General features: G+C 44.9%; 2 protein-coding genes across 5 annotated transcripts in view; one reads left to right on the top strand and one right to left on the bottom strand.

The window, feature by feature from the left end:
* Positions 1-5,799, top strand: part of CNTRL (centriolin) — a 59,948-nt gene extending 54,149 nt beyond the window's left edge. For all 4 annotated transcript variants that reach the window (XM_048513392.1, XM_048513393.1, XM_048513391.1 and 1 more), the window contains 6 exons: positions 779-919; positions 1,264-1,539; positions 1,665-1,727; positions 2,904-3,104; positions 4,610-4,698; positions 5,470-5,799. In XM_048513392.1, the coding sequence (XP_048369349.1) occupies positions 779-919; positions 1,264-1,539; positions 1,665-1,727; positions 2,904-3,104; positions 4,610-4,684 (756 nt within the window). In that variant the 3' untranslated portion in view covers positions 4,685-4,698; positions 5,470-5,799. The remainder of the gene's footprint in view (positions 1-778; positions 920-1,263; positions 1,540-1,664; positions 1,728-2,903; positions 3,105-4,609; positions 4,699-5,469) is intronic.
* A 611-nt stretch (positions 5,800-6,410) lies between these two features.
* RAB14 (RAB14, member RAS oncogene family) overlaps positions 6,411-16,843 on the bottom strand; it is a 30,143-nt gene continuing 19,710 nt past the window's right edge. The window contains exons 2-8 of the mRNA XM_048513395.1: positions 16,563-16,621; positions 15,164-15,217; positions 13,783-13,960; positions 10,903-10,969; positions 10,194-10,281; positions 9,907-9,937; positions 6,411-8,580 (exon numbers count right to left, since the gene is read on the bottom strand). Coding sequence (XP_048369352.1) covers positions 8,403-8,580; positions 9,907-9,937; positions 10,194-10,281; positions 10,903-10,969; positions 13,783-13,960; positions 15,164-15,217; positions 16,563-16,614 — 648 coding nt within the window. The 5' untranslated portion in view covers positions 16,615-16,621 and the 3' untranslated portion in view covers positions 6,411-8,402. The remainder of the gene's footprint in view (positions 8,581-9,906; positions 9,938-10,193; positions 10,282-10,902; positions 10,970-13,782; positions 13,961-15,163; positions 15,218-16,562; positions 16,622-16,843) is intronic.

The following is a 16,843-nucleotide window of genomic DNA, read 5'->3' as shown; positions in this document are numbered from 1 at the left end:
GCCCCGCCCCAAAGCTCCACGTGGAGCTGGGAGTAGGGCCAGTCAGGTCCACCCCGCTCCCAAACGCCATGCTGGGTTGGGGAATGTGGAGGGCCCATTTGATGCTGGCTTCAGGAGGCCCGGGTCTAGCTTTAAACAAGCTTGACCCAAGCCTTGATTTTAGGACGATTGAACTGAGCCTCTGAGCTCACCGGCTCATTTTGTACTGTTGTACTCTGCCCCCAAGCTCCACCTCCGGTCAGGTGGAGGGGGGGGGGGCGCAGCCAACAGTATATGCTGGCAGGGGATGATGGGAACTGTAGTCCATAACTTCTGTAGGGCCAAGAGTTTGACACCTGTGCGTGACTAGAGGCTTGACAACAGCCGGGTCAGTCTGAGCCTGGCTTAGTGCAGGCTTGGGTCAAGCTTTAAACTGCAGGCTGCAGTTATAGCTCAATCCAAGTCCAGCCTCAAATGGGCCCTTGCCGCTCCTGACTTCCATGTGGCGGTCGGGGTGGTGAGCCAACTGGCTCCACTTCCAACCTCCACATGGAGCCAAGGGCAGGGGTCAGCCTGGCTGGCTCCGCTTCCAATCTCCACCTGGAGATTGGGGCTGCGGTGAGCTCTGCTCTCTGGCCTCGACTGCACCCCACATCAGGGAGTTTGGGGCAGGGCGCAACCATTCTTAGGGGGACACATTTTATTAAGCCACGCCCCTGGTCAGAGAAGCATGTTCGTTCATTGAAGCAAAAGGTGAAGTTGTTCGTGTTTTTCCCCCACTCCTCCATCCTGATTTTAGGAGCAGAAACGCGAGAATAGCCGTTTGCAGAAAGAAGTAGCCTCCATCGAGCAAGTGGCCCAAGACAACCACCAGCGAGCAAAGCGGCTGATGAGGGACCTTAGCCAGATCCAGGAGGAGTACGTGCAGCTCAAGTCACAGGTAGGAACCTGGAGCTGCAGAATGGGGTACAAAACTGCATAGCTCCCCCCCCCCCCCGCCCCAAATATCTTTCCTGTGTTTGTGACTTAGGTAAATTCCTTGGCCTTTTGGCCACTTGGCACATTGGCACTTGGCACTAAACTGCCAGGAGAAGCCACAGTGCAGGGTGGGTTTTATTTATTTATTTCTCCTCCCCCCGCCCCACCCCAAGGGACATTCTCCACTGTTCCCGGTCCAGCATAGCATGAGACCGCCAAGCATCTTGACTGGATCTTAGTTGTGCAAATTAGCGTGGGTCCATCATGTCTGAGATGCCTGTCTTGTATCCATGTGATGTTGCTTAGATGAGGAGCCAAGAGGAGCTGGAGAAACAACAGAAACAGCTCAAGGGGACAGTGAAGACACTGAAACAGGAAGTGAAAGACAAAATGAGGCATGGTTTGAAAGACTTGAGCCAGTCCCCTACAGGGGCATCGGAGGATCCGGAGGAAACCTTTGACGTGCAGGGGAGGCTGCAGAATGGTGTAGAATGTCTAAAGGAAAACTATCCATTTGCAGCTGAGGAGGCCAGAGTGCTGGGCTTTGATGAAAAGCTGGACATGTCCAAAGTCCACATCACGGTAAACGCAACCCTACTGAAATCAATGTAACAACCGGTGCTGCTTTAGGCAGTTATGCTGTGTGCAGACCCAACCAGGAAGCGTCATTCTTCCTGTAATAACGCATCTCTTTTTTTCCCCTTAAGGATGAACAGTGGCGAGGAAAAGCACGCCGAGAACAACTGCAGCACCACGAAGATCGGCTGAAGGTAGTAGCAGCATGTCTTCTTACCAGCCTAGCCAAGCTGCTGTCAGGATGAACAATCTAAGGCCACAGGGTTCATGTCTACTGGATAGTACAGATCAGGAAGATTCAGGGGCATCCTTTTAGTAAGATTATTGATGTGGGAAAAGGTCAGAGGCATAGCTCCAAGGGGACAGGGGGTGCGCGACACACCGGGCACACACCGTGGGGGCGTTCCGGGGCGGCACGGGGGTGGAGGACACACCAGTGCACCAGGTGCTTTCCCCCTTTGCTGTGCCTCTGGAAGAGGGTCCAACACAACAAACTATGGAATTGGCAGGTGTTGTCAAGGTGAGTTTCGAACATGAAGAAGAGGAGGAGGAGGAGTTTGGATTTACACCCTGCCTTTCTCTCCTGTAAGGAGTCTCAAAGCAGCTTATAAACTCCTTTCCTTTCTTCTCCCTACAACAGATACCTTGTGAAGTAGGTGGGGCTGAGAGAGTTCTGAACAAACTGTGACTAGCCTAAGGTCGCCCCGCAAGCTTCATATGTAGGAGCAGGGAAACAAATCCAGTTCACCAGATAAGGATGTGCTGCTCACATGGAGGATTGGGGAATCAAACCTGGTTCTCCAAATCAGAGTCCATGATTTTTAATCACTGCACCATGGTCTGGTGCATAATTCAACCCAAACTCAATTGTTTTGTCCAAGGCTTTCATAGTCAGAGTCAACTGGCTGTTGTGGGTTTTTCAGGTCTGGCAGTCTTAGCTCTGGCTGGCATCTTCAGAGGCGTGCTTCAGTACATATCTCTGGAGATGCCAACCACAGACATGAGTGAAACATTAAGAGCTAAAACCACCAGACTACGGCCATACAACTCGGAAAACCTACAAAAGCAGTTACAATTCAATCCTTGTTTTTTTAAAGGCGGGTTCCTAGGCTAAATGATGTGCATGGCCCAAAACCTTGAGACCGGAAAGAGGAGTTGCTTGCTAGACTCTTGCCCCAGCAGCCCACATTTGAGCCTTTTTCACTCCTCTGGTCCTTGCAAATTTCCTGACTGTAGGAACAGACGGCTTTGCATAAAGTGAACCTGTCTATGGGATGTGCTTCATTGTTCCTTGCCTCAAAACATCATCTGTCTACCCAAAGTCTTCTAATCAATTTAGATGTGACTGCAGATCCACTGTTTTTCTCCAGGCTCGGCTTTGGCAGTGCATGTCGAAGCAAGTGGAGGTGTTAATTAAAGGAAAGCAGCAGACAGAGGGCACCCTCCATAGTCTCAAGAGGCAAGTGGACGCGCTGGATGAGCTGGTGGGCAACTCTTCAACGGACTCTCTTGGTCCATCCTTAAATTCCTCAGCATCGCTCTCTGAAGACCTGAGTTTCTCAAGGAATCAGGTATGCTTTCAGTAGCCACTTAAGTTTTTTTGCTCGCCTGCATGCAAGACAGTCTGGAGTCACTTCTCTGGCACATCACTTTTTGCTGAATTCTCAGAACACTGAATGACACAAATATGGATTCTGCTCAAGTGTCATTTACTAGCATCTCCATCCTGCCTTCAGCCTGAAGTCATTTGGCCTTCGCTGCATGTGCTTTTTTTACCCTAAGGTTGTCTTATTTAAAATATTTACGTACTTGCTGTTCTCCCAGGACCCAAGACAGGTCAAGTCTTTGGCTCGCACCAGGATTGCCCGTGCATCTCATTCTTAACCAGTCCAACTGCAACAGAGCAGTTTAAAAAATCAGGAGCATAAGCAGTGTCTGCATCAAAAAGGCGAGGAGGGCGGGGGGTACAGAAGCTGCTGTCTGCGTGATCCATTTAAACTGATTTTCTGCTTCCCAGAAGGGGAAGGGTTATGTAAACTGGAGCAAACTTTAGTCTTAACGGCTGGGATTGGCAGCATATTTATCCTTCCCTCAGGGCGAGGCATAAACCCACTGTCCAGAGACATCCATTGCTCACTGCTACGGATTCTTCAGAAGGATGCAGTATGTTCTGCTAAACAAGTTTTTCCTGCGCAGACGTCACCCACCCAAGTGGTGGCACAGTACTTTTTACACAGCGCTGCACTGAAGGAGACCTCAACTGATGAGGTCCCTTTTCTGCAAGGAGCCATTTTCATTCTTTCTATCATGTTTTCCTAAAGAGAAAGGACAAAAAGCAGTTTTGAATCCGGAATGGGAAGGTGTACTAAGTTTGTTTCTAGGGAGGTATCTTATTCAGTAACTTGGTTGACAAATATTTCAAAAATCAGGAAATTTTCAGAAAATCTGGGGAAAAAAACCACATCCTCATACTGATATGGCTTTCTCCCTTGTCTATTGAACCCTATGATAAATCTTTGTGAGGACTGGTGTGTGCCTGTGATTTTTTGACATACAGCCACCAAATTTGCAGCATAGCTGCAAGTGACTCACCTCACAAGAACCTCCACGTTTGGTGAAGATTGGGCTAGAATGATGCCTAAGGGGAATGGCTCCTATGTTAATGGGAAGATTTTGTGGCACTCTGGGGCGAAGGTAGAGGCAAAGGTAAAGGCAATCAAATTTGCAGCGCAACTGCTAGTGCCTCTTTTTACAAGAATCCCCAAATTTGCTCCATTGGCAACAACAGAAGACTTGTAAGGAGAGTCACTTGCAGCAAATTGTGCCTCTTTTTTTGCCAAAACAGCTTTTTTTTTTGGTTCAACATATCCGAATGCACACCCCCAATAGCAATGTTCCCTTACTAACTTTGTCCCGAAGGATTTGAAATACCTTCTATCAAATCACAGCCAGCTTCTCAAACTAATATAAACAAAATTCTTCTTAAAATAGTTTCTTACACCCTTTATCCCTGAAAGATGTCAGTGAACATCCCTATGATGAATTTATTTTTCACTTAAAACAGCTTCTTTTCTAGTCTTCCAGATCCCTTTTTATACCACGAACATTTGAGTCTGCACAATCTCTGAACAGGCACCATTACACAGCTTGATCTCAGCAAAACAGGTAGGTCCAGAAGTATTAGCAGTGGTTTTCTTTGGTCAAGAGACCACAAGAACTAGAAAACTCTAAAAAAAACTCACATTTAAACAGCAGTACCTGCTGATAGCTGGAAGACAAGGCCACACTAAGACTAAATCCTTACCTCTAACATAAAGACCACAGTCCCACAGTAAAACTCAAGTTAGTGGCCTAAGAGGAACTAGGAGCAGCAGTGGCAGTGATTAACAGCAGGTGTACTCTGATCTGGAGGAACAGGGTTTGATTCCCCGCTCTGCGGCCTGAGCTGTGGAGGCTTATCTGGGGAATTCAGATTAGCCTGTATACTCCCAACACATGCCAGCTGGGTGACCTTGGGCTAGTCACAGTTCTTCTGTGCTCTCTCAGCCCCACCTACCTCACAGGGTGCTTGTTGTGAGGGGGGGGGAAGGGAAAGGAGTTTGGAAGCCCCTTTGAGTCTCCTTGCAGGAGAGAAAGGGGGGATATAAATGCAACTCTTCTTCTTCTGCTGGCGAATTAAGCTTTTCGCTGTCTGCCTGCACAGCAGCAGCTGTCTAGCCAAAGGTAGGCTAAAGTTGGACACATAACAACTTGTTTACAAACTGCAACAGAAGTTTTTCCATGCAACAGCAGCTTTTCTTACTCACCAAGTATATATCCAATAAGAAACATTTGCATAGGGAATAAAGAAAATGGGTACAATTGACCTATTACTTGCCACTAATTTTGCTGTGTAGTTGGAAGAGTTTGTGATATCATGTTACTTTTTTATTGTAGGAAAAGTAGTGATGTACTATCACATGGGTTCAAATTAGCTGAAGACTGCTACCTCATTTGCTTATATGGACATTACTTTGGGACATTTTCCACGCATCATTTTTTTTAATGCATACTCCATTGAGTATGTAATCGTGAAGGGTTTTTTTGCAGTTCCTGACATTCAAGTATGAAGTTTGAAGAGCTCTACTGAAGCACATGAACAGCCTTAGTCTCAGCTGTACCTTTGCAGGGAAGAAAACTAAAGATAAAGAGTTCAGGTTTTTATATTTTTACAACTGTTTGGAAAAATATTTGTAATATTTTCGTAATAAAAATTTGCCAAAACAAGTTTGGTTCTTCTTCTACATGGTCTGCAGGAGGGCTGTGCAAATTAGCCAAGCCTTTCCCCTAACTACTGCAGGGAAGTCCTTCCCAGGCTTTCTAGAAACTTAAGAAACGGCTTATCAATACTCAGTGTTAAGCCTGAAGTCAAGATCAAGTCACATGAATGATTGTTGCGGGTTTTTCGGGAATAAGCACATTGAAAGTGAAAGAAACCCCATTCTGTCATTTCCAACGAGAAGAACTGCTCGCCAACGTTGGTTTTTTTTTTGTATTGTCAAAGGCTTTCACGGCCGGAAACACTGGGGTGTTGTATGGTTTGCGGGCTGCATGGCCATGTGCTAGTAGCATTTTCTCCTGACGTTTCGCCAGCCACAGATGCAGACGAAACGCCAGGAGAAAATGCGACTAGAATGCAGCCATACAGCCTGAAAAACACACAACGCCCCAATTTTTTTTCTTTTGCACACATTTGCCTATGCTATTGAGTTCCAGAAGGGTGGCTTGTAAACATTTAATCCGAATCAAAGCTGGAGTTTATTAGGTACTTCAGTGACCACTTCAGAATGACAGTTCATACCCACTTCAGAAGTCTTCAAAGAATGACTACTGTTCACTTATCTAGATACAGGTACTTTATTTACAAATATTTAGATAATAGCATTGTTACATTAAATGAGTACAGCAGCCCAAATAAGTCTTGTCACAGAAACAAAGACCTACTGTAAATTCCGTCTGGGGAAATGTAAAGGGGGGGGGGGGGTATTGCATCACCAACAAGCTGCAGGAAGTGATTGCTTTTGCCCAAACTTAGTTGAATCAAAGGTCATGGTCCCTGGGCAAAATCCCCCACCTGGTGCAATTCATTTAGCAAAAAAATGTTATTATACTCATCTATTTTAAGAAACTTGGGAGGAGGCAAGAACCTAACCAGATTCAGGGAGAAAAAAAGAAAAGAAAGGAAAACCACCAAGGAACAGTGCACAAGTTACCCAAACACTAATCATTTGCACATTCCAGTTTTGGCTTTTATTTAACATTGACTGTACAATATGCTGGTTATCACCCTTTGCTTACATATTGGAACACAGCCTTGCTTAGTGTCTTACAGGGATTTCTAAACTGTTGTATTTGAATCATTGCAGTCAAAATGTTCAAACATGCTCATCTCGCCTCAATCGTGCTCAACCACTCATTGACCTTCCTTTGCAAAATAAAGGCCATGTTGCCAAGGAGAGTACAGTACAGAGTAAAGATTGTTTACACAACATGGCTCACACCACAGCAGAAAGTCAGGTCTGCAGAGGAACAACTGCTTTGCGCTAGTGCTTTCAGGAAAGATCCTTGCCACCTTACAGCAGTGAGGAAGAATTTAGCAGGAGCATGTGAAAACTATTCAACTGTAGTGTCAAATGCCACCGTGTAGTTCAAAATTCTAAAGAGCAAAAGACTCATGACAGTCTAGTTGAGAACAACCTTTTCATAAAAAGCATAAAAATGTGCAATAGAGCCCAGCCTTCCTATACAATAAGGCAGGAAATTAAGCTGGATCAATGCAGAGTTCTTACCAAAAGAGAAAGGAAAAGGAAAAGCACACCATCAATTGCACAAGACCAGGAGTATCAGCAAACAGCAATAAATGGCCAGATCACTACATTGGGGTGGATATGCCTCTGGCACCATGGCAGGGACCCGGCTTCCCAACGGCAACCTCCCAAATGCCAGTGCCACAGAATTAAGCCTACAATAAGTGGACTGCGGTTTTACTAAGCAGGGCAATGTGGTCATGTATTAGGTTGAACTGTACAGACCGATATATCCATATGCGTCGTTCTAATACCAGTAATCAGCATTATTTCTCATTAAAATCATATACACAGAAGGTACTTAAGTGTGTTAGCTCGGTTCCTTCAAAATTTATACATATTTACGTTCTGTTCACAAGGGTCGGGGGATAAAAATCCAAAAGGAGGGGGCCGGGGCAGCAGCATCAAACTGCAGGGCCTGAAAATACTTGCCATGTGCTCGGTTAAGACGGATGAAAACATACAACCCTGGGATGGGGTCCCCCCCCACTTCCCTGACTGCATCATGGGGAATCCTATCAATGAGATGCACGTCCTGTGGGCTCCACCTGCGCTATCCCTTGGAAGCCAATCCACAGTAAGTCAACCTCTTGGTTACTAAAAGGACAGACTGAGAACAGTTACAGGTCGGGAGGAAATGCTGAAGCTAACAAAGTTAAACCTTACAAGAGAGACAAAGCCCTGCGAAGGGAGGGAGGGAGGAAGAGTAAAAATCATGAGGGCCAGCATCAGTGCTCTGTTGTGTAAATCATGGATCGGTGACACTATTCACAAGGACGATCGGGAGGGGGGGAAAGACTTCTAGATTCACCATGCAGGGAGAGGGTTTGACTCTACTTGCCTTTGATAACCTGATTACATCTAAGTTTCTTTTTTAATTTTAGCAGTTTAGTACTGTGTTAAACTGTTGCCTCAAGAGTTTTAATTAAACCCAGTAAGATGTACAGAGGAGACTGAAGCAGCCAAAAGCACTGCTCCCAACAGAGGTTTAAGGTCAGAAACAGAGCTGAGGAGTTGAGGTCACTAGCAGCCGCAGCCTTCTCTCTGGGGCTGGGGTTCACTGGTTAGCCGGCCACCCTGCGGAGCCGAAGGTTTGTGCTGTACACCTGACTCGGCAGCATTCAGATCCAGGCTCCCATCTTGGATATTCTGGTAGATTTTCTTGGCAGCCTCTAGGAATGCATCCTCAACATTCTCTCCTCTGCGGAAGGAGAAGCAGCAACATTAATTCAGAACAGATGTGGCGGATTCCACTGGAGAAGGGATCCCATGGGCCTGAGTTAAATAGTTCCACAATCCTCCAAGTTCCAACTTAGTTAAAATCATAGCTGAAGACATGAGTTAGCATGCATATTATTTATTCCAGCCTCCAAACAGCTTGGAATGGTGTACATTCCTCCAGGCCATGAAGTATGCTGTGCAAGAGAAAGTATCTGGGCCAGGGCCATCCTTGTAGTCAACCAATAAGGCTAGCCTGGAGTTTGAATGTGAGTGTCCCTTAAGTCTAACCACCCTCAGCTGAAAAGTACACAAACCAGAAAAGCAAGGGACTGAGGGCATTCTGTAGCTGCGGTTTGCTACAACAGGACTGGGGGCACTAACAGCTGCTGGGAAAGTTAAGCTTATTTACTATTCACATCCCCAACACGCTAGAATTCATATCATAGGAGGCACAGAAGTGACAAGTATTAAAGCAGCACATTTCCTGAATAATGAAACAGGAAACTATTCGTCGTTTGCAAACCAAGTAATCACATGGGCCAGTTACAAACATTCCAGTGGATGTAGCTGGTATGACCAACAATTCAGCTGGTGTGAAAAGACGCCTTTTGTGGGATGAAATACTCTTCGCCACATACAGAGATGAAGGAAGGCAGCAAACTAGTTGCAAGAGATAGCTTGGGGAAAGTTTTTTTTTTAGTATAGCTAGCAGAGGGGCAAAGCAGACAGTGGCCCAGAAGCAGCGATCCCAGCCTCAGGCCTAGGATGGGGCAGGAAGTTCCTGCCACATGCGCTCCACAGCAGCATTCCAAACCATTCTGAGCAGCACACGAAGCCGCTTCTCCACTGAAGGCACTGACAGCGCTGAGGGAAAAGGGAATAGGGCCACCTGATGCAGACTGCATCCCCTGAACCTGCGCAGCCACTAGAGGGGGCTGAGACCATCCTTCAGAGGCTGGCTGCTTTGTCGGGGCTCAGTTTACTCCCAGCGTGACTTGCCAAGTATGGCTCTCGTCTTTCCCCCTCCCCTTCAGCACACGCCAAGGTTGGTTTTTCTGGCAGTACTCAGGACCACCTCCAGCCTAGGATATGAGAAACTAAAGTGAGGCAGCCTGTCGACTAATGAATGTCACTTTCTAAGGAAAGGAAGAAGTAGAAGTCAAATGCCAGTGTACATTAAAAAAAAACACCCTGTGCCATAGCCTACAAAGACTACACTAAGGAGGACAATAAAAATGTTCTGGGATCAAGTTTTCCTTTTCAATGGAATCCTACAGAGAGCAACTTCAAGGAATTTATTGCTTACGTTTTTGCACTTGCTTCAAGGAACAGCAATCCTGTTTGGAAATAAAAAAGAGAAGTTTAACACAGGGTGAGTCCCTAGTCCCTCTGGCACACCTCCCAAGTCAGAGAGTTCCCCACAGGATCACAACTCCAGGAAGGTGAGGGAAGGGCTGTCACTTGCTTATCTAGATCTAGGGAGAAGTCAGGGCCAGGTGCCTTCCTTGGCAGTCCCCAACACAGCTACAGAGGTCCAAAGAACACCCACGGCAGGAATTCTGCTCAAACTTTGTGAAAGAGGGGAATACCCACCGTTCTCTTCAGCAAACTGTTTGGCTTCTTCATATGTAACATCCCTCTGTGCTTCCAGATCCGCTTTATTTCCTATAAGGATTATCACCTACACCAGGACAAGATGCAACTCAGTGATTTAACAAGCCCAACTGAAGATAAGTGGTCGATAAGAACTTGTCAGGCAACAAGAAATTAGACAGCCTCAGTCTTTATCTTCTGGTTGCCCAAAAGACCTGCTGCGCAAGTTCCCCTACGGGGCACAGGCATGTAAACAAGAAACACAACTACAAGACTTTACAAGAGTCAAATGTAGTTTTGGCAAATAGAGGGTATTTATGGTGTCTTGATTTGAACGTTGGTGATATGCTAGCAAAATACTAAAATAATCCAAGGAATGGTTAATGGCCCAGTTGGGGGGGGGGAGAAATTGGGGGGAAAAGGATCCCCTTGTGAAGGCTTAAGCATCTTCAGAATCATTTATTTTCTCCAAGTACAGTAGAGAACAGAATGAACCCCCCCCCCTTTGGGCAACCCAGATGAGAAATATTTCAAAACAATGTAGCTAGTTATCTAGCTGCAAGCTCACACACCGCTTTGAAAGCCTCCAGAAAATCCTCAATATGGAGTTTAGTATGTTAGACAAGTAGGCCTGTACATACAATCAACAACAAAAAACCCTCCTCTGTGGTTAATAGTATCTACATGTGTTTCAAGCAGCCAAACTTACAGTATTTGGATTAGTGAGGTTCCTCGCATCCGTCAGCCAGCTGCTTAGATGGTTATACGTGCTTCTTCTGCCAAAAAAAGAAAAGAAAAGGCAGTGCTCAGAGATTATATTGTTCATAATATATCAGTAGTAAAGCAACTTGTTGACTTTTAAGGGGCTCAGAGATTTCACATTGCTGCTTCTTACTAATTGTAATATACTTGGGTCAAGTGCATGTTATGTCTGATTTACAGATGGACAAAGCAGGTAGTATTGTCGAAGACCGGACACAGTGTATAACAGACTTCCCTCTGTGATACAACTCTGAAGATGCCAGCCACAGATGCAGGCAAAACATTAGGAACAAGATCTACCAGACCACGGCCACACAGCCTGGAAAACTCACAACAACCAAAGCAGGTAGTCATTTTTTCCTTCTGGTATGTTTCAAATAGAGAAGGATTATCCAAAACACATTAACAGTCCAGCCCTCTGCTAAGAGTTTTTTTCAGAATATAAAAATATACAGGCTTATACTGACAAAGCAAATTTACACTCCATGATGGGTTGTAGGACCCAATATAGGTGTACTTTAGTACATATTTGTACTTTTTAAAATGCATATTACTTTTTTAAATGCATATTAGCATCAATGGGCTTTCTTTGAATTATTCTGCAACAGTGCAGTGTTGCTGGTTTTGCTGTTAATGTTACTGACTGCCTAGTTTGGGGGGGGGGGGGCATTTTTTGAATCTCCAGTGAACAAAGGCGGCCATCTCATACTCAACTTCCATAAAAACACTTGTGAGCTCACCAATAGGGAAGATGGCTTTTATCCTGGTCAGCGCTTTTGAAGGCTAAGAAATGGCACTGTACAATATGTGAGTTGCAGCAGACTTTCATTTTCCCCAAAGATTACCCTGGGTTTCAAAATTAATGAACAGTATAAAGTGATGCAGTTTCTAACAAAGGAAACTACTGTATACAAGTTAGCTCTGACCAGGATAGTCCAGGCTAGCCCGATCTCGTCAGATCTCTTGACAATACGTCTGATCAGCCTCATACTTGAATGGGAGACAAAGGAAATCCTGGGTTGCTATGGAGATGCAGACAGTGGTAAACCACTTCAAAACATCTTTGCCTGAAAAACCCTACAGTAAATCAGTTGCAACTTCACGGAACCCCCCCCCACACACACACACACACACACACAAACAAAAAACCCACTTTAGACCATTGGTTCATCTAGCCCAGCAACACTATTTCAAAGTCTCAACCACACACCATTCTAGCTGCACCACTAGATATTGTTTCACCTAGAATGTCAGCATCTGAACTTGGGGACTTGCACATGCAGAAATCAGACTACACTATGGCGTCTTCCTTTATCTGGAAAACCCATCTTTAAAAAGTTGACTCTTAACTCTGATCAACAGAAGGTGATAGACTTTAAGGTCTCACAGAACCCACTTTTCCAGTTCTTCACTTAGGCAATTCTTTTCAGCAGGGGTTTAAACTAAGCATGGTACACTAGTACAATGGTAAGGCCAGATAACAGCAAGGGCACAGTGTTACTAAGATTAAATATTACATGCCATGTACATTTTGTGATATAAACCACACATAAAATGTTAAAAGGTCTTGCATTACTTGAAACGTTTCCTCCACTAAAAATGTAAATATTGTACAGTATTGGACCAAATACATTAAATTTGAAAAGATAAACAATTATGAGTCATTTCAAATGTTCATTAATTTAGAGAACACGGAAAAAAGTGGGCACTGAAGTTGCTGTGCTTCATTCCTCACATTTAAAGGACAACGTCCCTATTAACATGGTGCCCATTCAGTCTAAGAATTACTTTGTTACAGATATAATTGTCGCAAGATTCGATTTTCCAGCAGGCAAGCAAAAATCAGCGGTTGGTTATCAAGCTGAGCCACAATTTGAGGAAACCCGCTTGTACACAGTCAAATCATTGATCTATTTACCTCAGTATCTTCCACTCTGGCTGGCAGCAGCAGATCCTGGGACCTTTTAAATGCGAACCAGGTTTGACCACTGTGCATTGGCCCCTTCTCAACCCACTAACCATTTCAGGAATCTGGGTCAACAACTGCACTATACTCTTTTCCACGGAAAGATTCAAGTACAGTTGTATGTTCATCCATCACATTCTGGACTTCCTTTGTTGTAGAATGCCCTGCTTGTCCTAGTGCAGACTCCTGTCCTAGTGCCTACCAAATACTGCTTTCCCCCCCACCTCCTCTCCCTGCCATTCACCTTGGGCCATTCCTCCTTCCCCTTTAAGGGGCTAAGTGTGGGATGTTACCCCGCTCTGCTGTGACGTGGGTCTGGCTGTGGGTGAATTCAGCCATCTGTGGCCACTTGTGCATTCCCTCTCGTCCTCCTGCTCCCCCCCACCAGCCAACCCTCGCTGCCGCTGTCACCTCCTGCATCGTTGGCAAAGCAGCCTGAAGATCCTTCCTCCCAGCAGTCTCCTGCTCCTCCCCCTTCCCCCCAGTCAAGCCTTGCTGCTGCTGTCTCGTCAGCAAACCAATCTAAAGATTCCTCCCCCTGGCAGGTTCCTGCTTCCCCCACCTGCCATCGGTGAGGCAGCCTCAATACTCCTCCTCCTAGTGGGTTCCTGCTCCCCCTGCCCACTAAGCTACGTTTAAATATGCACAGAATAATAGTTTTGACAAAGGCAGCACTTAAAAATGAATGATAATTCTCATATTCATTTGGGACTATTTTCTAATGTGGAAGCATGCTATTTCCTCTTCTGCCATACCACAACTGACAGCACTTCAATCTTCCAGTGGAAAAGAGTACAGTGCAGTAGAGTAAGATTCAGCAGCAGTGCTTAGGTCAGAGTAAATGTATCAAGGGCGTCTTACCTAGTAATATCGTAGACCATAAGAGCGCCTGCTGCTCCTCTGTAGTAGCTCCGTGTGACAGCCCTGAATCGCTCCTGTCCCGCCGTATCCCAGATCTGCAGCTTAATTTTTTGGCCGCTAACTTCAATTATTCTTGTACCAAACTCAACACCAATCGTGTGGGGACAATCTGCCATAACTGCCACAAAAAGACACATAGTGAGACAACAGCACTTCCGTTCCAAGTTCTCCCCAATAACATTGATGCAGTAAGGCCTGTTTAATAGCTACTTAATAATCCTCTTTTACAGTCTGTTGCTGCGAAAAATAGGGCCTTTCTGGTAGTTGCGACTGCTTAATAGAATCAGCTTGCCACAGAGATTTGACAAGAAATGTTCCCATTGTAAAAAGTATAAGGCCTTCCTCTCAGTGAGCTGTTAAGCTATGGAGGGGGTAATATAATGTCCCTGGCCTATGCTTCTGGATACAAATACAAGTCTTTACAGAACTTCTCACGAGCCTTACTCCAGCAGGAAGAGAAAACATCCACTCCTCCCCAGATGATGCATTTCGTTACCCCATTTTCTGCCTACCCATTCATGTTTCTCATTATAAGTATATTCAAAAGTCAGCTGATTCATCAAAATTCCACTAGATCAGTTTCAGTCTCTATTAAGTAGCAGATCTGCGATGTGGACTTCATGATGTGGAGTTTAGTGGTGAATTACAGACTGAACACAGGAACCGCAATACCCAAGTTCACCACCGACTGACCACCAAGTGCATCAGTGTTCCAAGAAGACTCCTATTACATTTGTGCAAGGTCATCAACTGTGCACATGATTAAAAAATTAGCTAACACTTCCAAAATTAGTCCACAACTGCCAGAAAAGGCGCCGAAGGAGCTCGACTCCACGGCGGCTCTGAAAGACCAGCCCTCATAAGCGGCAGGTCCGATGGAACAAACTCCATAACAAACAAAGGGGGGGGGGGTGAAGGTAGACTTACAACAAGAGAAAGAAACAACAAGGGGGGAAAACTTCTTCTGCAAGACGAGGGTTCTTAGGAGCTCAAACAAAAGCCTTGCACTCCTGAGGAGGCAGGAAGGAAACGATGGGAGAAGGCAGAGCGAAGAGGAAGCTGTGAGAAAAAAGTTTGTTTCCTGCCTCCTGAGAGAAGAGGAGGGGAAGACCCACAAGAGATGTCTTCCGCCTCCAGGAGAAACACTTGGAAACAAGACACAAGGATTGGAATTGATATTCCTCATAATAGACACACAATATGCCTTGGCACACTTTTGCTACATGCTTTGCCTCAGCTATGTTGGAACTATCCCCACAGACTGCAAACCCAAGGGTAGCTCAAGTCTGTTAACCACAGGTTGGGATGTGAACACACTTACATTTCTTTTCTGTAAACTGGTGGAGCAAACAGGATTTTCCTACACCCATGTCTCCTGTGGAAGAAAAGAGTTCAGAGATCAGAAACTGCTTGCTTTATTACATTTTATCCCACCCTTCAAGGCAAATGACATGACATTCCCTTTGCCCAGTTTACCTTTGGAAATAGGTTAGGCTGAGAAAGAAGGCCAGCCCAAAATCATCCACAGAACTTCAATGCCGAGGAGATCTGAACTCATATCTCCTTAAGTCTTGACCCTGACCACTACACCACTCTACCTCTGGCTAAAATTACAGTTCTTTCTTGTGGAACACTATCTTTCCAAGGCTGACAGCGACTAAACCAGTTCTGCTTGTCTAACTGTAGACCAATCTGAAATTGTTATATGATTTGCTTAACAGGGTTTCATTTTTAAAGTCTTGTAGCTTCATGAAAGATTGGAAGCAGTCTGGCTGTGGCTGCAATTTTTAATGCAATGGCATGGCAGTGGCAGATTTCCTTTTATAGTTTGCCATGGGTTTTTTAAGTGATGGACAATGTTCAGTTTCCCACTTTCAGAACAATTTAAAAAAACCCTCAGACACATTACTGGCCATTCAGAAATTTCACAAGACATTTTGTGAAGAGATTCACTCACCCCGGCACTGAAAGCTTGATAATAACCTTCTGTAAGCCATGATGCAAGGAAACGAATGCTGGGATCACACGTGCACTATGCCGGGCTGAAACCTTCCCCGCATTCCTATGTCTTCACAGCACTATTTGGGGCCTGCATTGGACAACGCTGCGCCTACCATAGAACTAGCTGAAGGAATAAACCTGGGGCAATTCTCTAGATTTCACACCTCAGACTTTTAAACCCAGAGCTTCACTAAGCAGTTGTCACACTGAGATAATTTTGTGGAACAGTAGAATCTTGGACAGTGTTCTGCTTCTCTGGATGAAAAGCATCAAGCACAACTCGGTATATGCCAACTGCCATTTGCTTGTGTATAATTCATTGGGCTAAGAACGTCAAAGCTTAAAAGTATCACTAGGGGATGGGGTGTGTTTGGAGAATAACACGGTGAAGTACACAGTATTTCCTCACTCAATGGGAAAAGAAAACTGACTTCAGTTTTTAAGCAATCTCTAACCAAAACCAAACTGACATTTTCCTACACAGGCATTCAGAGATACCCATGTGAGAAAGTGATGACCATTTCAGGAACTAACATTTGGAGTTAAAGATAAAAATGAAGAGAATTTGCTTTTTCACAATATCTCCTTTTATTAGTTGATCTTTCAGAAGGACAAAAAGGCCAACCCCAAAGCTTGCCAAGAGCAGTTTGATCCCACTGCAAAAGCTGAGCCAACCATTCATACAGTGATATTTGTAGATGGGACGCATTTATACTTACCAATAATGATGTACTTAAAGATGTAGGAATAGTTGTAAGGTGCAGTTGCCATGGTGGCACTGGAAAAAATAAAAAGGTAAAATTATTAAATAACTAAAAGTAAATTATTAGCATTCAAAATCATTGCTTCCAACAATCAAGTTACCAATTTTGTACAGTTACAATTACTGTTCAACAGATTTAAGGTAAAGGAGCTACAAAAAAGGTAGCTAGGCCCTACATGGTCACCCACTCATTACTGGGGGAAACTCTACTCTAGCAATGTCGTTCTAAACGTTCTC

The sequence above is a fragment of the Sphaerodactylus townsendi genome, linkage group LG12 (genome assembly GCF_021028975.2).
Source record: "Sphaerodactylus townsendi isolate TG3544 linkage group LG12, MPM_Stown_v2.3, whole genome shotgun sequence".
NCBI classification, from domain to species: Eukaryota; Metazoa; Chordata; class Lepidosauria; order Squamata; family Sphaerodactylidae; genus Sphaerodactylus; species Sphaerodactylus townsendi.
The sequence above is the reverse complement of the archived record's forward strand: the minus strand, read 5'-3'. Positions and strand labels throughout refer to the sequence as shown.